The sequence below is a fragment of the Boleophthalmus pectinirostris genome, unplaced genomic scaffold, assembly GCF_026225935.1.
Source record: "Boleophthalmus pectinirostris isolate CB_2022bp ecotype Guang Dong unplaced genomic scaffold, ASM2622593v1 HiC_scaffold_8, whole genome shotgun sequence".
Taxonomy (NCBI): domain Eukaryota; kingdom Metazoa; phylum Chordata; class Actinopteri; order Gobiiformes; family Gobiidae; genus Boleophthalmus; species Boleophthalmus pectinirostris.
The window spans coordinates 28,680,301-28,696,130 of record NW_026571515.1 but is presented as its reverse complement, the minus strand read 5'-3'; the positions used below and the strand labels follow the sequence as shown (position 1 = coordinate 28,696,130).

The 15,830-nt window shown below is 37.6% G+C and overlaps 1 protein-coding gene across 1 annotated transcript in view; it reads left to right on the top strand.

Moving 5' to 3' along the window:
- Positions 1–15,830, top strand: part of si:dkey-178k16.1 (band 4.1-like protein 1) — a 36,924-nt gene that overhangs the window by 474 nt on the left and 20,620 nt on the right. Inside the window, exons 2-3 of the mRNA XM_055165919.1 lie at positions 677–823; positions 13,082–13,186. Of these exons, the coding sequence (XP_055021894.1) occupies positions 677–823; positions 13,082–13,186 (252 nt within the window). The remainder of the gene's footprint in view (positions 1–676; positions 824–13,081; positions 13,187–15,830) is intronic.

Below are 15,830 nucleotides of genomic sequence, written 5' to 3'. Positions count from 1 at the left end.
AAGATTTATTTTTGGGCTATTATCATACTGAGGAACACTTCAGGCAAATAAATACATAAATAATAACATTTCCATGGAGAGATCTTAAACAGAGCATGCTGACAATATAATGATTTTTAGTCAGAGGCTGGTACCAGCACCGTGCGTTTACTATTGTTTGAGTAATATTTCTTATAAAAATAGGTTACTCTTCCTATTTTAAGTGAAAATAAATCTATCAATATAGAAGTGTTTGTTTCCCTGCTACTAGAGATATGATTTAGTTTCTGTCATGTCTGTGGTGTATACTTTGGAAATGCCAGAATCAGTGCATTACTTGGAGTATTTGTCCAATTGTCTTTTGTTCTCTGTCCACCTCTGTTTTAGTACAAATGTCAAGAAAATGTTCCAGTCATGACAATTCAACATCAGGAAAATGGGGAACAAAACAACCAAACTATTATTAAATTAATAGCATGTGTTTTGAATCTGTCAGAAAAGGACAGGACATCCTCCTCAGCTGGTCCAAAAATCCTGCAGAACTATGAAAACAGTAGTAGGTCTTTGGGAGAAAGGCACCAAAACTAAAGTTACTTACATCATTTTTGCAGGAATTGTGTGAATACTGTTTTTTATGAAGGGCAAAGTAAATTGTGCACTGAAGATAACATAGAGATTATTTTTGTCTTTTGGCCAGGTCCCCGAGGATCACGAGGTAGACGATAGCTCAGAGAAAACTCCAAGCAAAGCGTCCAAATCTCCTCAGAAAAGCTCCAAGAGACCCAAGACCGTGCCTGTCAAAGTCACTCTATTGGATGGATCGGACTACGACACTGCAGTAGAGGTATGTCAGGTGTACTTAAAAGGTCTTGTTAGGCAGTAAACGTAACACTGTGCATGTTCATGAATGCTAGTGTTTGTAAAATAACAGTGAAACTTTCACATCTTGGTAAAAAAAATAAAAAAAATAATACAATTTGATTCCTAAATAGGAGTAGTTTTCATTTTGTTTTGATTTTCATTTCAAAAGCCGACTTACATTTGTCATAATAATCGGAAAACTCAATACTGACCTTATTTTGCCCTGTTCATTTTTACATCTGACTGCTTCTAAACCACACTTTGTTCAGCGGGAATCCCATTCATTTAAATTATGTTTTGCCACTAAAATATGACTTAAAATGGTTGATTTGTAAAAAAAAAAAAGTTCAATGTTCATGTGCACCGACAAGTCAACACTGCATCTATTCTGTGGAAGGCTGTAAAACTGTATAGTATTTATATAATACTTATATTTATATAGTGCATAAAGTATTTGCTGTCAATGCCGGCACCCCATGCAAAATAATACAACCCGAACTACAATGGCTACTCCCACGCACACTTTGGGAATAAGAATTGACTACCAAATGAAGAAGATCTCATGCAGGCCTACATCTTCTGAAAATATGAATTTATTTAAAAAAATTTTAAACATGAAGTCTGTTAATTATAGATTACCTTTATTCTTGTAATTTTGTGCAAGTACTAATTAGTGCCCTTCCACTGATTCACAGCCTTGCTCAAACAAACTTTATAAACTGGTGGTGCGTTCACTTGCAGTTGGGCGTGTTGACACTGTCTCAGAATTTGGCAGCTCACGATTCTCCACTGGCAGCTGTTACTGTGGCTCTGTCGCTGTGTTTCACAAGTGTCATCCTGTAATTAGTTTGGAAGAAAAATGAAATAATAAAAAGATTGTGTCCAAAGTTTAACCTATTATATGGTTACTTCAGATGAGAAATTCAAGCTTTTAATGAGTTATGCAGCACTTGGCATTTTAACTTAAGGTGGTGGAGGTGGATAGATATTGGGTTGTAACTTTTTATATTTCGCTATTCTTTAATACATGAAAAAATATGAACAACTTAAAAACTTTCTCAGACACAAAGTATTCTTTAACAACTCTAAGCTGTTTTAGAATTTGCTTTGTTTTTCATAATAAATAAAAGGCAAGTGACAGAGGCAGATAAACATAGTCTTTCTAATATACAACTTTGTCTAATTATACTTTGTCTAAACACATTAATCACATCAGGTTTGATTGGATTAATTTCACTGGAGTTAATTAAACCTTTTGAGCCAAAACTGACTCTTATTTGCCCATTAAAAATACACATTTTCTCTTTGTAAACAAATCTTAGCTCTATGCACTGAAACCCTTTGAACCAATGAATAAAACTACATTGCATTTTTATGTAGCGCTCTCCTCTCTTTCCCAACATCAGCATTTCTACAATTACCCAAACATAATTACACAAAATGACTTCTAAAGGTTATTTTGTAATGCTATTAAGGCAGGCAAGGCAGGAGTTTCAGTGTGAAAAAATGCTCTCTCGGTTAAAAATTCATATCAGAGTGTACGGGGAAGCTAATACAGGATTTTAGGAGGCGTCCCAGGTTTGAGTCAGCATTACGCACTTTGCAGGGCTTTTGGCTCCGTGTTCACGCTGACAGAGGGAGAGGGAAGAGGGAGGAGGGAGGGGGCGATCAAGACAAGCAATGCATTAAGGGAAATAGAAAAGCTTGGGTGAGCAATGCCCCCTAAAGCAGTCCTCCCGATGGTGACTGGTAGTGTAGTGTTTGTAAACATGATTGCTCAGAGAATTCCCCGAGAAACACCATCAGTTTATTTGAATTTCACAGTTGCTTGTCATGATCATGGAGTGAGAGAAATGGAGTAGGTCCCCATGATAAGCTCTGGAAATGTGCAAGACAAGACAAACTTTATTTTTAGCTGTAGAGATCTTAATTTAGTATAATCTTAAAGGGCCCATATTACTATTTTCAGACTTATGTTATAATGTTTTCTCATCAAAAACATACCTGGAGTTGTATTTTGTTTCATTCTCACATTTAACACCAAAGCTTGCATATTTAGGCAAAACTACCACTCCATGACATCATAAGGAGCATTTTGAGCTTTGGAGATGTAGACAGACTACTACAGATTTCTTTTGGGAAAATAAATTGTCTATTTAATCTGTAATCTAATAAAGGATTATCCAAACGTGTGAATGAAACAAAACACAACTCCAAATATGTTTTTTCATGAGGTAACAATGTTATAACAAGCTCACAAGAGTCAATTTTACATAATATAGCACATTTAAATTACTAATTTGTCTTTTTTTTATGCTTATATGGATCATACAAGCAGCAACAGAGCATTCAGTCTAAAATTTGCAAAGCATGATTTGCAATATTTTACATGAATTTTTTGCCATTGTGGAAAAAAATCTAGCTAAGCAATAACAACTACATGGACATGACCTGACAAATAAATGATGTACCTTTCAGAAAAGTTATATGGTGCTTCTTTAAACTTATATTTAACCCTATGACTTTGTGATTGAAATCATATGCCATATTTAACCCTCTCCAGGCAGGCATTGCAGATTTGCAACACCTAAATGCCAATTACCTACTTACTCCACATCCATATTTTATGAGCCTTTTTTACTCAGGAGCCTTTTCTCCCATCCATGCTGATAAACGTGGACGATGCAGACTGTGCAAGAATGGCTACACGCAAACGGCCTGCCAGAAGTGCAAAGAACTTTAGTTGTTTACAAAGGATAAAAATTGTTTCTTGGAGTACCACACGAAAAAGTGATGTTGTTCTGCCACTGTAAAGCACTGTTACACTGTGCTTTTTGTTTTCATTGTTATGAAAAGTGGTATACAAATAATATATCATTTTCAGTCTTCTGTGTTAATTTTCCACACCGGGCCAATGCTGCAAATCTGCAACATCCCAGAACACATTGAGCGCCTGAACGCCTGAGAGGGTTAACACGAATGTGTCCTGACACAATATTTACTATATTTTTTATTGCACTGGCATCAGGAGGGTACTTTTTCTTGTTTTTTAATATATTAACATTTTAAGTGTTGACTAATTTAGATACTAACCAAGTACTTAAGTGTGCTGTTTATTTATTGCAACTGATGTTTTATTCATGTGGTTCATTTAGAAAAGGGCTCACTGTGATTTTCCTGTGTTATGGTTGTAGGTCAGTGGCCTGTACTGGTCCTCAGAAATACTGTTAATAGTAATATTTTGCATTCTTGGATTAGCATAGCCAGCATCAATATTTTAATCAATGCATAGCAGTTCACATCTTCACTATGCTTGTCTGATGTCTGTGCCATTACATTTGAATTACAGTATGCAGAATATGCTCTCAGTCATTAGCCCTGACAGTCCCATTCAATTAACAGAGCTGAGCTGTGATAGACACCTCCATTTATACACATCAATCAGTCAATCAATCCGCTAACACAGTGTCATTAATCACCCATTATGTTTTACAGTTGTCAGTGCAGCCAAAACAGAGACCCATTCAAATACAAGGACACTGGTTAACCCTTTTCCTTATTTGAGGCTTTCAGTCTTGTTGGTCTTCTTGCAATATTGGGAGCAACATTTTGCCTCAGGGCTGGCCACCTGTTTTTCTGGAGGGAATCAGCATGTCTGTCACAGGGGCGAGCGGAGCGGGCACATAATGGTCTCAGAAAACAGTGAGAGACCCAAATATAGATCTATTGTATAGTTCAGCTGCAACTCAACCTGTCACCTATGCAAGTTAGTTGTAATGACTGCTCTGAGTCATTAAAGCCAAAAAGTAAAATTTTCAGTAATATATAATTTATATAATTATGGCCTTAGAAAAATGCTTCAACTATTTTTCAAGTTGACATTAGTTGAGTTATTTCGGGCCTTGAGCAATTTTTGTTCAGGTTAGATTTGTGATATAGAGGCTACAGAGTGTAACAGTGGATGTGCCCTTCAGGTTCTGGAAGTATAATCTCCATAATTTTTCCTCATACATAAAAAAAAGTTTAATGCAGGCTAATCAGCTAACTCAGTGGTCATGCATCACCATAAAAATCTATTTAAAATGTCTGCTAGAGACTTTATAAACTGCACATTGATAGCACAGTGAGCAGAGGGTAAACCTGTTGTATTCTGTTGCTGGGCTTCAGATGACACGACAACATTCTCTAGCAGAGGTGGAGACTTGTAAGTCATGACTTGGGACTTGGGACTCGACTTAGACTTGAAGGTCAATGACTTGGGTCTTGATTTGGACTTGAGAACTGTGACTTAAGAAGACTTGATGCTTCTGCTAAAAATATATATTTTCAGAAATACTTTTCTCTTTACAGTTGATACATGTGGTGCTTGATTTTAAAGGAACAAACTTTAACATGTCCCTCACACTTTTCTATTTGTTACTTTTGGATGTAACTGAAATACTGTGAGATGGTATCCTCAAATGTACTACAGTAATATACAGCACAATACAGTAATACAGAGAGAACTGCATAAACAATCCTTTCTATTCTGACCATAATCATCAGTCGACAAACTGAATTTTCTCCTTGACATGGATTCTGCCTGGATGACGGAGGGATTCTTCACACAGATGACTTGGACTTGACTTGGACTTTAAGGGCCAGTGACCCAAGATTTGACTTGGACTTGCCAGTAATTGACTTGGGACTTGACTTGGACTTGTGGTCAAAGACTTGAGACATACTCGAGACTTGCAAGACAACAATTTGGTCCCACCTCTGTTCTATAGACCAATAATATTTCATACCAATGAAATACAGATTAAATCACAGGAATTGGTCAAATATAAATGATCACTTTCACCATTTATTAAATTACCTTGCAATAATCTGAAAACTTCTAATTTGGGAAAAGACTGGACACTGTCGTTATGGGAAATCCCACCCCTTGAGCTCTGAAGCTTCACCTTATGTGTCAACATTATGGTGACAGAATTTATTACCTATTACCAAATGCACATGTCTATATATCTTTTTGGAAGAAACCGTCCACTCTTTCCTTAATATGATCTTGGTGTATGATAATAAAGCTTTTACTACCCCTTTAAAGACCATATCTGAGATGAAACCAAATATTTCCAGGTTTAAAGCACATCTTTATTGACCATTTATCTTAAGGAGGCTTGACTAGCACAGGGCTGTACCAGGCAGGACTCTAATACACCAACAGCTGACATAGCTCCATTAAATATAGTGCTTGTGTCCCACTGGCCCGTACCCATGATGGAGTGTGATGCGATTCGGCTCTGATCTTGTTGGCTGCCCTGACCCCATTCACGTCAACTACATCCCTTTTATGGGTTATTGGCGAAACCACGTGACCCCGCCCATATTTTACCTAACGCATCTATGCACGGCGTGGGTGAAGAATCGCACTCGCATTTTCCTTCGAACCAACCCCCTCATTTCTTAGCGTCACACGGGCTCCTGACACTGGGGGTATTGGTCTTTGACAGCAAATCCATAGAGGTGACATACGAGGGCCCTTATGTGAAGCGAGGGAGAAAATAGCAGTGGATGCAAGCAGAGGAAGAGGTGGAAAAGGAGGACTAAGGGGGGAGGGATATTAAAATATTATAGATAGTGTTGGTACTTTATTGAGTGCTGCTGGCTATGTTTAAGATTGATGAATGATGAAAGTGTAATTACAATTGCAGCGTCCACAGACAATAGGTCGACATGGTAAAAGCTCCCATTTGTATAAAGCTCTTTAAAGACATGGGCGAGCCACAATGCATTTACTTAGAGCACAACACGGCCAGTGAGAGCATCAGTGGTGTATGGATATTTTATTGTCTCATAGTGATAGATAATAATGGCTTTTGTGAAGTGCAGTGGGCCTATGTGGTAGTAGTAGTAACTATATATGTTGATCTACTATGGCTATCAAGTGTTGGAGGAGGTGAGAAATTAGAGGAGGTAGGTATGACAGCAGTACAAGTACAAGTAAAGTGCAAACTACTACAGTTATTACCATACGTCATTGTTTTGCAAGTCTCAAGTAAGTCTCAAGTCTTTGAACCCAAGTCAGAGTCAAGTCCAAATCATGTGCTTTGAGCTTCAAGTCATTTCACATCTTTAAACCAAAGTACCAAATATAGCATAGATTTTTGCAGTTTATATGACTTTTAAGCCAAATTGTACTTAAATAGTCAAGGAATATGAGTATTTACTGTATATTAGAGTTGTAGAATGCTAATTTTAACAAATTATAGTGTGAATTATTGCGGTGAGAACAGAAAGAATTCAGATTTAAAAGTGCTTAATAACAGTACTGAAGTACTGACACGATCTCACAGTACTTCAGTTACATCCAAAGTAACAAATAGAGAAGTGGGAGAAACTGTAACTACTACAACTGTAAAGAGAAAAGTATTTTCTAAAAACTTAAATTTTATTAGGAGAAGCATCAAGTATTCTCAAGTCACAGGTCTCAAGTCCGAGTCAAGTCCCAAGTTACTGACCTTCAAGTCCTAAAAATAGTGACTCAAGTCTGACTCAAGTCCAAGTCATGACTTGCAAGTCCACACCTCTGGTTATTACTATTGCTACAAATGTTTGTGAAATCCCTCAGTTATCCAGGTAGGATCCATAACAAAGGAGAAATTCAATTCTGTCAACTAGACTAAATTTCTTTTATCAAATATGTTTTGCAGCTTGGATGAGCTCAGCAACCTAAAAGATCATCATCATATTGTTTGCCCCTCTGCCCTCTGGGAGCAAACTGAGGAACATCAAAGCCAGAACATCTCGGCTGAAGTCCAGCTTTTTTCCTGAGGCTGTCAGACTTTTGAACGGTGCACACTGACTTCCTGCTTAGACTGCCTCTCTATCTTGCCACACATTTTACTTGTGCTGTGCTGTGTTGATGTACTTTTTAATATTGTTTATTTATTATTGTTTTTATCTCTCTTGATTACTGAGCCTAGAGGAGCACATTTCATTCCATCATGTGTTTCTCTCGCAGGCTTGAATGACAAATAAAGAATCTTATATATATATGTACTTCAAATGCATTTTTATTTTAAATTGTACAATCCTAGCTTTACTGTCTGTGTGGCTTCCTGATTTGGCATAGTGGTCAATGCACTATGATGATCCTCACAACATGGCAGCAGTATTTTTACACAACATCTGGCTTTTAAGGGGAGCCCCGCTGAGACAGTTTCACCCTGGCGGTTGAACTTTGGCTGTACAGTCCTCCAGTCTCAAATCCAGCTCCTGAAATGTGAAATTCATAGTTTATTCATATTCTCCGGTTCACCACAGCCCATCTGTGTTTTCAGTTTTTTACCGCGGGCAGTTTTAGTTCTTCTCCTGCTATACTCTGATGCTGATCTTGCTGACCTGACATATTGTTTGAGGTAGACACAGTAGTACCTCCTCTCCACATGAGACTGTCCTGGCTGGAGCTGGTTTTAAAACTCACTACTGTTTTTATCTTGTGTCACATCTTCTTAGGATGAGAAAATCAAAATACACAGATTCGTATACAGTTTGAGTTCTGTTGGCAGTTTGGATGATTCAGCTCAGAGGGGTTGCCTATTTCAATATCCGTCTCTAAACAATTATTTTAGTATGGTTATAACTGTACACTCTATGATCACAACACTAAAATTACAGTGTGAAGATAGTATTCAACACTATATTGTGAGTAGTAGTGCGAGTAAGATGGACATTTCTGTAAATTTTCTGCTCGTCTCCATGGATATCTTAGTCCTTTGATGGAAATGTAATACAATATGACACTAAAATTATCTGTGTGGCTAAGTGACCAGCCAGATCTGTGGGGAGCTGACCCTACTCACAGTAAGAATGCATGATTTTCTATGTATTTTTTAGCACTCAAAACCTATTATAATAATAAATGCAATACAGAGACAAGCTGGTGTTGGACCTTCCTCTAGAAAAGTTTCATTGTTTATTTGTTTTCAGCTCTTACATTCTTATCTGCTTCATATTTACATCTTGGATAACATTAGGTGAGCAAATTCAGCTCTTGTTAGATAATTTCTCATATTACCACACAAAGCATACACTATGGCCTTTACTATTGGGTTACAGTACCATTTTATACAGTGCATCTGCCCAAGGCTATGCTCACATGCGTCCAAACACATTTAACATCACCTCCATACTGCTGCATACGAGCATGTGCTTAATGAGCTGAGGCCATACTGTATAAAAGATTCATGTGGGATCAGCACTGGCAGCTTTCTGAGAGCTTAAAGGAGGATGAAACTGGTCACTGCATTTTCTGCTGTTTTCAAGCTCTCGTCCTACAATACCCTTGCTTTATTATTTGCTCTTCTACTGTAGCAAAATTGTGTTTAGCAAAGCATATTCACTGTGGATTCAGCTAAAAGCAAATCTTAAAACAACTGAAAAAGTCATCCCAAGTATTGCTGTCATGGTACTAAATTTTTAAACTCTATTTTCATAATCAGTGATAATTTTAAGATGTTAGATGTTATGGCATTTTTTTTTTTACAGAAACTAAGAGTACTTTCTGTATAAAACATGTGATCTTGTAGTAGTTCAAACGAAGCTCAAAATCATTCTTAAACTGTTCTGGAAAAGTCAAATTAGTTAAAGTGATTTTTTTCAGTGCTGATATCTGCTCAAACAAGTATTAGTTTCAATACTCATACTAATACTCATTATCGATTAGTATAGAACTATTTCCAATAGTTTTGACAACCCTAATTCCAAGTCGTTAAATTTTGACTTATATTTCTACAATTGAAATACCCACTCCATAGTGATGAGGCATTACCATAAAATCAGGCAATGAGAGGTGCTGAGTAAGATTTTGGCTTACTTAAAGTGTCAAAACAAAATACTTCTGCCTGTACTGTTTGATTCATTGTCCAGGTTTCACTGTCAGATCCATTTGTATATTACTTTGCCGGCCCTTCAGTGACTACATAAAAGGAAGTCTACTCGAGCATAACTGTGGTTAGTGTTTTTGTGGGCTGAACTCTCACGTTCATGATGTACAGCAGGACTCCTGGCTATGTGAATAAAGTCTAACAACTTCTGTGGTTTGTAAGGTTCATTGCAAGTTTACAGTGTCTTTTGCCGTGTTGTTTAGGCTGTATTTGAAGCTTAAAAATGTATGATTAATGTGTGATGATCATATAAAAAGTACGATTATGCTATATATGGTTGGTACACAGTGTCCTAAAACAATGACTGCGCCCCTGGGTTCATTGTTGTTATTCTATTTAAAGGCACACTCCACAAATTTTTATAATCTTGGCTGGAATGTTCCACAGTATGGCATTAAACAGCTTTATTAAGTTACATGTGCTTTTATTGCTTTCAAATTGCCTTGTAAAAACATGCCTATGTGTGGAATCGCCTCTCCACAGATCTGACCAGTAACGTGGTTTTGTGGCATCATGGCTTGTCTGTATTAGATAAATACAGTTAATGCCATATTATGGGGCATTCCAGAGAAAACAGCAATATTTCCAAGGGGCTAAGCAGATGTTAGACCCCCCCATTAGTTACATAGCCCACGTTAAATCAAAGTTGTAATACACAGACTTAAGAAATCAGATGGCCAAAACTCCCTATCTAACATGACATAGTGGTTTTGCTTGTACCCTCTGAGCTTCAGTTTGTTAGGTGCAGTAGATCTGGGTTCTTCATTAACAGTCATTACCACATTTACAAGCCCGCTGTCCATCCTCGTTTTGCTTGTGTGGCTGAAACCATTAGCAATAAATTGACTGAATGGGCAAATGGCTGCTAACACAATCAGATTACAGAGCTAGGTACAGAAATGTGATGGCTGCAATTGCAGTGACAACAAAAACTCATCAGCACGCCCTGAGTCAGCAGTAATGGTTGAGAAAGCACCTGAGACGCTTGTAGCAATTTCATTCAGTTAGAAAATAAAATGTATAATTGCGCCACAAACTCCTATGCTGTTATGAACTCTCCCTCAGGTATTAGTGTTAACAACCAGCAACATGTATTTGCAGTAAACGTACAAAATGATCACCTACTGCGTCAATTTAGCCCTAAAATACAAGGAACGTTTAGTTGAGTTACTTTTTGTTACTAGAAATCTACTCTTTTAATGTGGGATATGTGACAACAGCATCTTAAGCCCAGACTTTGGACATAAGATAAAAAAGTAAAAACCTATGGATCAATATGTAATCATAAAATACTGCACTGAGCATTTTTAAACCAAGAAACTTGATTTAGATATAGTTGGGTCTAATTCTAGTCCCAGTTTAGCCCAGTTTAGTCCTAGTGTAGTCTAGGTTTAGTTACAGAATCAATCCTAATTTTGTGAAGTGTTGCTACTTAAAATGTAGATTCAGAATGTTATATTGCAAGATTGGTTCATCTTTTTGATTGTAGGTGCTTTTAAGGACTTTTGCTCATTGCTCATTGTGTTTTGAATTGTTAATTGCTATGGAAACATTGACAAAATTTTCATCCAAAACCCATGGATAGCTCGTACAACATAAAAGATTAGTAGCCTGCAGTCCTGGGTCTAAAGTCTGCAAATATATTTGAGTCTGCTTCAATATTCAGACATGGGTCTTATATCTGATGACATTTTTGCACAAACTGAACAAAGGCTTCTTGCTCGGCCTTGTGGTCGTAGTATCCACACAGAGATAGAGAGGAAGGGGAGGGCACAGGCACGAGAAACCTATTAACTTCTGTTGCCAGGGTAACGGCTGCTTGGCTCCACTGTGACCACAGGAGCCAGGTTTCCCTTGGAGATGTGTCCAGAGGAAATGGGCGTGGCCTCTTTAGCAGATGATGTAAGACCCTGGCCTTATATGGGCATGCACGAGGTGCACAGGCTGGTCCCATTACCCAGGGGAGGTACAGAGAGGGTCTCGTCCAGGATGCTGATCCCTTTGTGTTGTAAAATATGCTGTTAAACGTATTGGACATAATCTATGGCCTCTATTAATGAGCCATGCTTTCTGAAAGTTGCCAGTCAGCATTACCCCCTGAGCCTATTGGAGCGTTATATCTGTTGGACTACACACCTTTTTGACCAAGGCTGGAAATCACTGTCATTATTAGAGCCGCAATGATAAATCAGAACACGAGTCATGAGCCAACTAGTAAAATAATCATACTCATATTTTGATACTTGTAATCTATAACTGGAATCTAAAACACATACCAGAAAACCTTTTAACAAAAACAGTAGAATTATTAAATCAACATTTCAAAAAAAGTGCAATTTTGTATTTTCATCAATATAATTTTTTTTTTCAAGTATTCTCTAGAAGCCTGAAGTCACCATGTTTCAATCTGTACCTGGCGCCACCTAGTGCCTATGCACAATTTCATTTCTCTCCAGCGACTAGGTCAGGAATCGGAATAGACTAAACAGTTTGCAAAAACCCCGGAAGTGCGAATTCGGGCACCAGCCAATCAGCGAAGAGCCATACATTCTGTGTTGCCAATGATTCCCGAGATCAAGGATTTAAAGCCAGAACAAAGAGAATGTTTGGTGAATTTTATCAAGGGGAAAGACGTTATTGCCCTTCCTCCTATGGGATTTGAGAAAACCTTAATATACCAGTTAGCCCTGTTAGCGGCACATTACATACGTGACGACCAAAAAGCAGCAATTGGTTAAATGAAAAAAGTTCCAGCCTACCGTCGAGCAAACGAATTCTAACACTGCAAGGTCAGACGGTTTCTACGAAGTGAAACCGGCTGATGAATCAGGCTAGTAAAATGTGTTTGAAATCTCAATGTACAATAGAATAATTGAAAACTGCTTTGGTTAATTGTCATGTTTCTTAAATACTGAAAATTGTGCCTTAGGAAGTAACTTGATTTTGTTGCTTATTATTTCAAATTTATAAGCCCACTTGCAAATAAAGTAGAACAATCCTTATTAATTTTGGTTATAATTCTTCCTTGTGGCAAAACTTGTTTATCTATTCTGTTCCTTGTTTGTAATAGTTACAAATCTACTCTGTGTATGAATTATGCATGACATTATTTTATAGCCTTTTGTTGCCTGATGTGACATGTGCCCCCTCCTTACCCCCTGCTGAGACTTCTCTTACCATGTGTTCTCTTACCCCCCTGAGTGTTTGTGTTTGTGTTCTCTTACCCACCTGTGTGTTTGTGTGTGTTCTATTAGCCCCCTGTATGCTTGTGTGTGTTCTCTTACCCTCTTGTGTGCTTTTGTGTGTTGCAGAAATTTGCCAAAGGACAGACTCTGCTGGACATGGTGTGTGGCCACCTGAACCTGCTGGAGAGGGACTACTTCGGACTCATGTTCCAAGACACTGACAACTCCAAGGTCAGACCAAAACGCACAACTCATCCTCTTAATATCACCGTAGAGGGGAACTAAAACTGCAGTAATTAATGTGTGATGATGGCTATTCCCACCGGCAAATTAGTTTTAAAACTGTTAAAACTGCAAAACTGAATTACATGACTTTACATTCCTGAAAAGCAAAGGCGCATATAGGCTCTATTCACGCTCCATTTACATCACAAACTAGGAAGATGTTTGGAAAGATGCAATGCAACAACTTGCGGTGGGCTTTGTTCATGGTAAGTCTGACAAAATCTAGGAAAATGAGAAAATGTCCCAGTTTTCTTCATCTACATGTCATTGTAGTATTCCGTTATGTTCGGCTAATCAACAATTACAACCATACTTCAGTTTTCATCATTTCCCCACTAATGCACAACTCCGAGCGCACTGGGTACATGCAATTAGAGGAGATGAGAGAGCTAAATTCCAGATGATTCCAAATAGCACGTACATATGCAGTCTTAATTTTTACCGCTGATCGCATTTACTTCAGTGGGTTTTATCACAGTCCATCATAGTAAACACTATAATACATTATAATACACACTATATTACAATTTTTATATAAAAAAAAATATTATAGATCCATGCAGCTGGTCTGCGAGCCCAGTATTGGTAATTACACCGGAAGTTGTAATGGCATCTTTCCAAACGTCTTCCTGGTTTGTGACGTAACGTGAATAGAGCATATTGTGCTATTGTCTGATCTAAGTTATAATGTTGTTCCCTCATCAAAAACATATATGGAGTTGTGTTTTGTTTTTGTCATTTTGCACATGTTTAACACACAGATCCTGCATATCTGGGCTGAGTTCCAACTTGTGATGTCATGGGTAATACAGGAAGTACTCAACTGTGTATTTAAACTCTTTTCACCTTCACTAGAATCATTTATATAATTTTAGCCCTGGATTTGCAAATCTCTACTGAAATAAGGTAAAGGGGAGCAGTTAACTTGAAAACTACCGCTTCATGACATTGCAAGGTGGAACAGTAGACAGACTAATAATAAAGGATTACTCAGACATGTGTGAATGAAACAAAACACAACTCCAGGTATGTTTTTGATGAGATAACAACATTCTAAAATGGCTTAAAGCTCACAAGAGTTATGTTTGTGTAATATAGGGTTAGGGTTAGGGTTGTGTGCTTCTTTGTCATATCAAATGCACATAATGTTTTATATATGTAGCAAATCATTAGTCATTAGCTAAATAGTCACTACTACTCGTGTATTCACTGGCAGAATTACATTTGGTTCTCTCTGAAACACGCCAAAACACCACCCTATTAGAGTGGTCCATGGTAGCAAAGGTCTGAAATGTAGCCATCTGGGCAATGTTTTTGAAATCGAGACCATCCTTTGCTACTATTTGCAGATAACACTTCAGCCACACATATTAATCATTTTAAAAGCTATAATTCCAGTGCTGTAGCAAACTGATTATGCCTCTTGTGGTTAGAAGAAAGCAATAGTTGGTGGTTTGTGGTTCCTTTGAATATTTATTATATAGTATCATTTGGCACAGTTTCAATTGACCTACTGTCTCCACGAGCTTGTAGATTATGCATTTTATTTTACATATAAATGAATGTAATTGCTAATTCTGACCTTCTGCTGTTGGGACGTGCCAAGTCATACTAGCTAACAGCATTGAAATTAACATTTTATTTAACCTGTTTATATGCTCTGCTGTATATCTACTCATCTATCTGTGTTAATGTACAAAATCATAAGCAAATCCTCCAAAAATAAAGTCAACTCACACTATATAACTTATTTTAAAAGTTAATTGCTGACTACCCTGCCCCATGAAACGTCCCATTTGCCCTTTATCCATTATTGGCTACTTACAATTTGACAATAGCATCTGTGACTTCTAACCTTTAAAATGGGATTGGTTCATGTGGCCTTTTCAAAACGGGACATTGGCCACAAAGCCTCAGTAACATAGAGCATTAGGGGCTGGCATTTATCGAACCAAAATAGCCGTTCTCCATGCTCATTATGGCTAATATGTGATGTAGGCCTATCGAGAATAAATTTGGGCTTTAGCTGGTGGTGTAGGAGTAATAGGCTTATCACAACAAAGATAACATAAGACCAAACTGATCATAGCTGATATTTATCTCTTATCGCTTAAGTAGGGTGACCAGATGTCCCTATTTACCCTGGACAGTCCCAGTTTTGAGCCTTGTGTCCCTTGTCCCGGCAGATTTATCCAAAACCAGTGATTTGTCCCAGTTTTATACAAGAAATGTCCCAGGTGTCCCTATTTTTGACCACTGATCCCTGCCAACAGTAAAGAGAGGCATACATTGTCATTTGTTTAGGTAAAATACAGAAAAGCTGCTTAAAAATGACAAAAACACAAAGAAAATGTGACTATACTGACTCACATTAGAGCCAAGCGCAGAACAATTTTCCTTCATTACGCACTCGTTTCACAGTTTTATTATTACCAACCAACCCAAACCAGTGGTGTCATGGTTTTTTTATTTGAAAATCTGGTCACCCTACTCTTTAAGTAACAACAGAATAACAGAATTCAAACTTTATGAGGCTTTCTTGGCCAAATATGATCAGTAAATAGTCTCATTACATCAGTTTATATGTAAT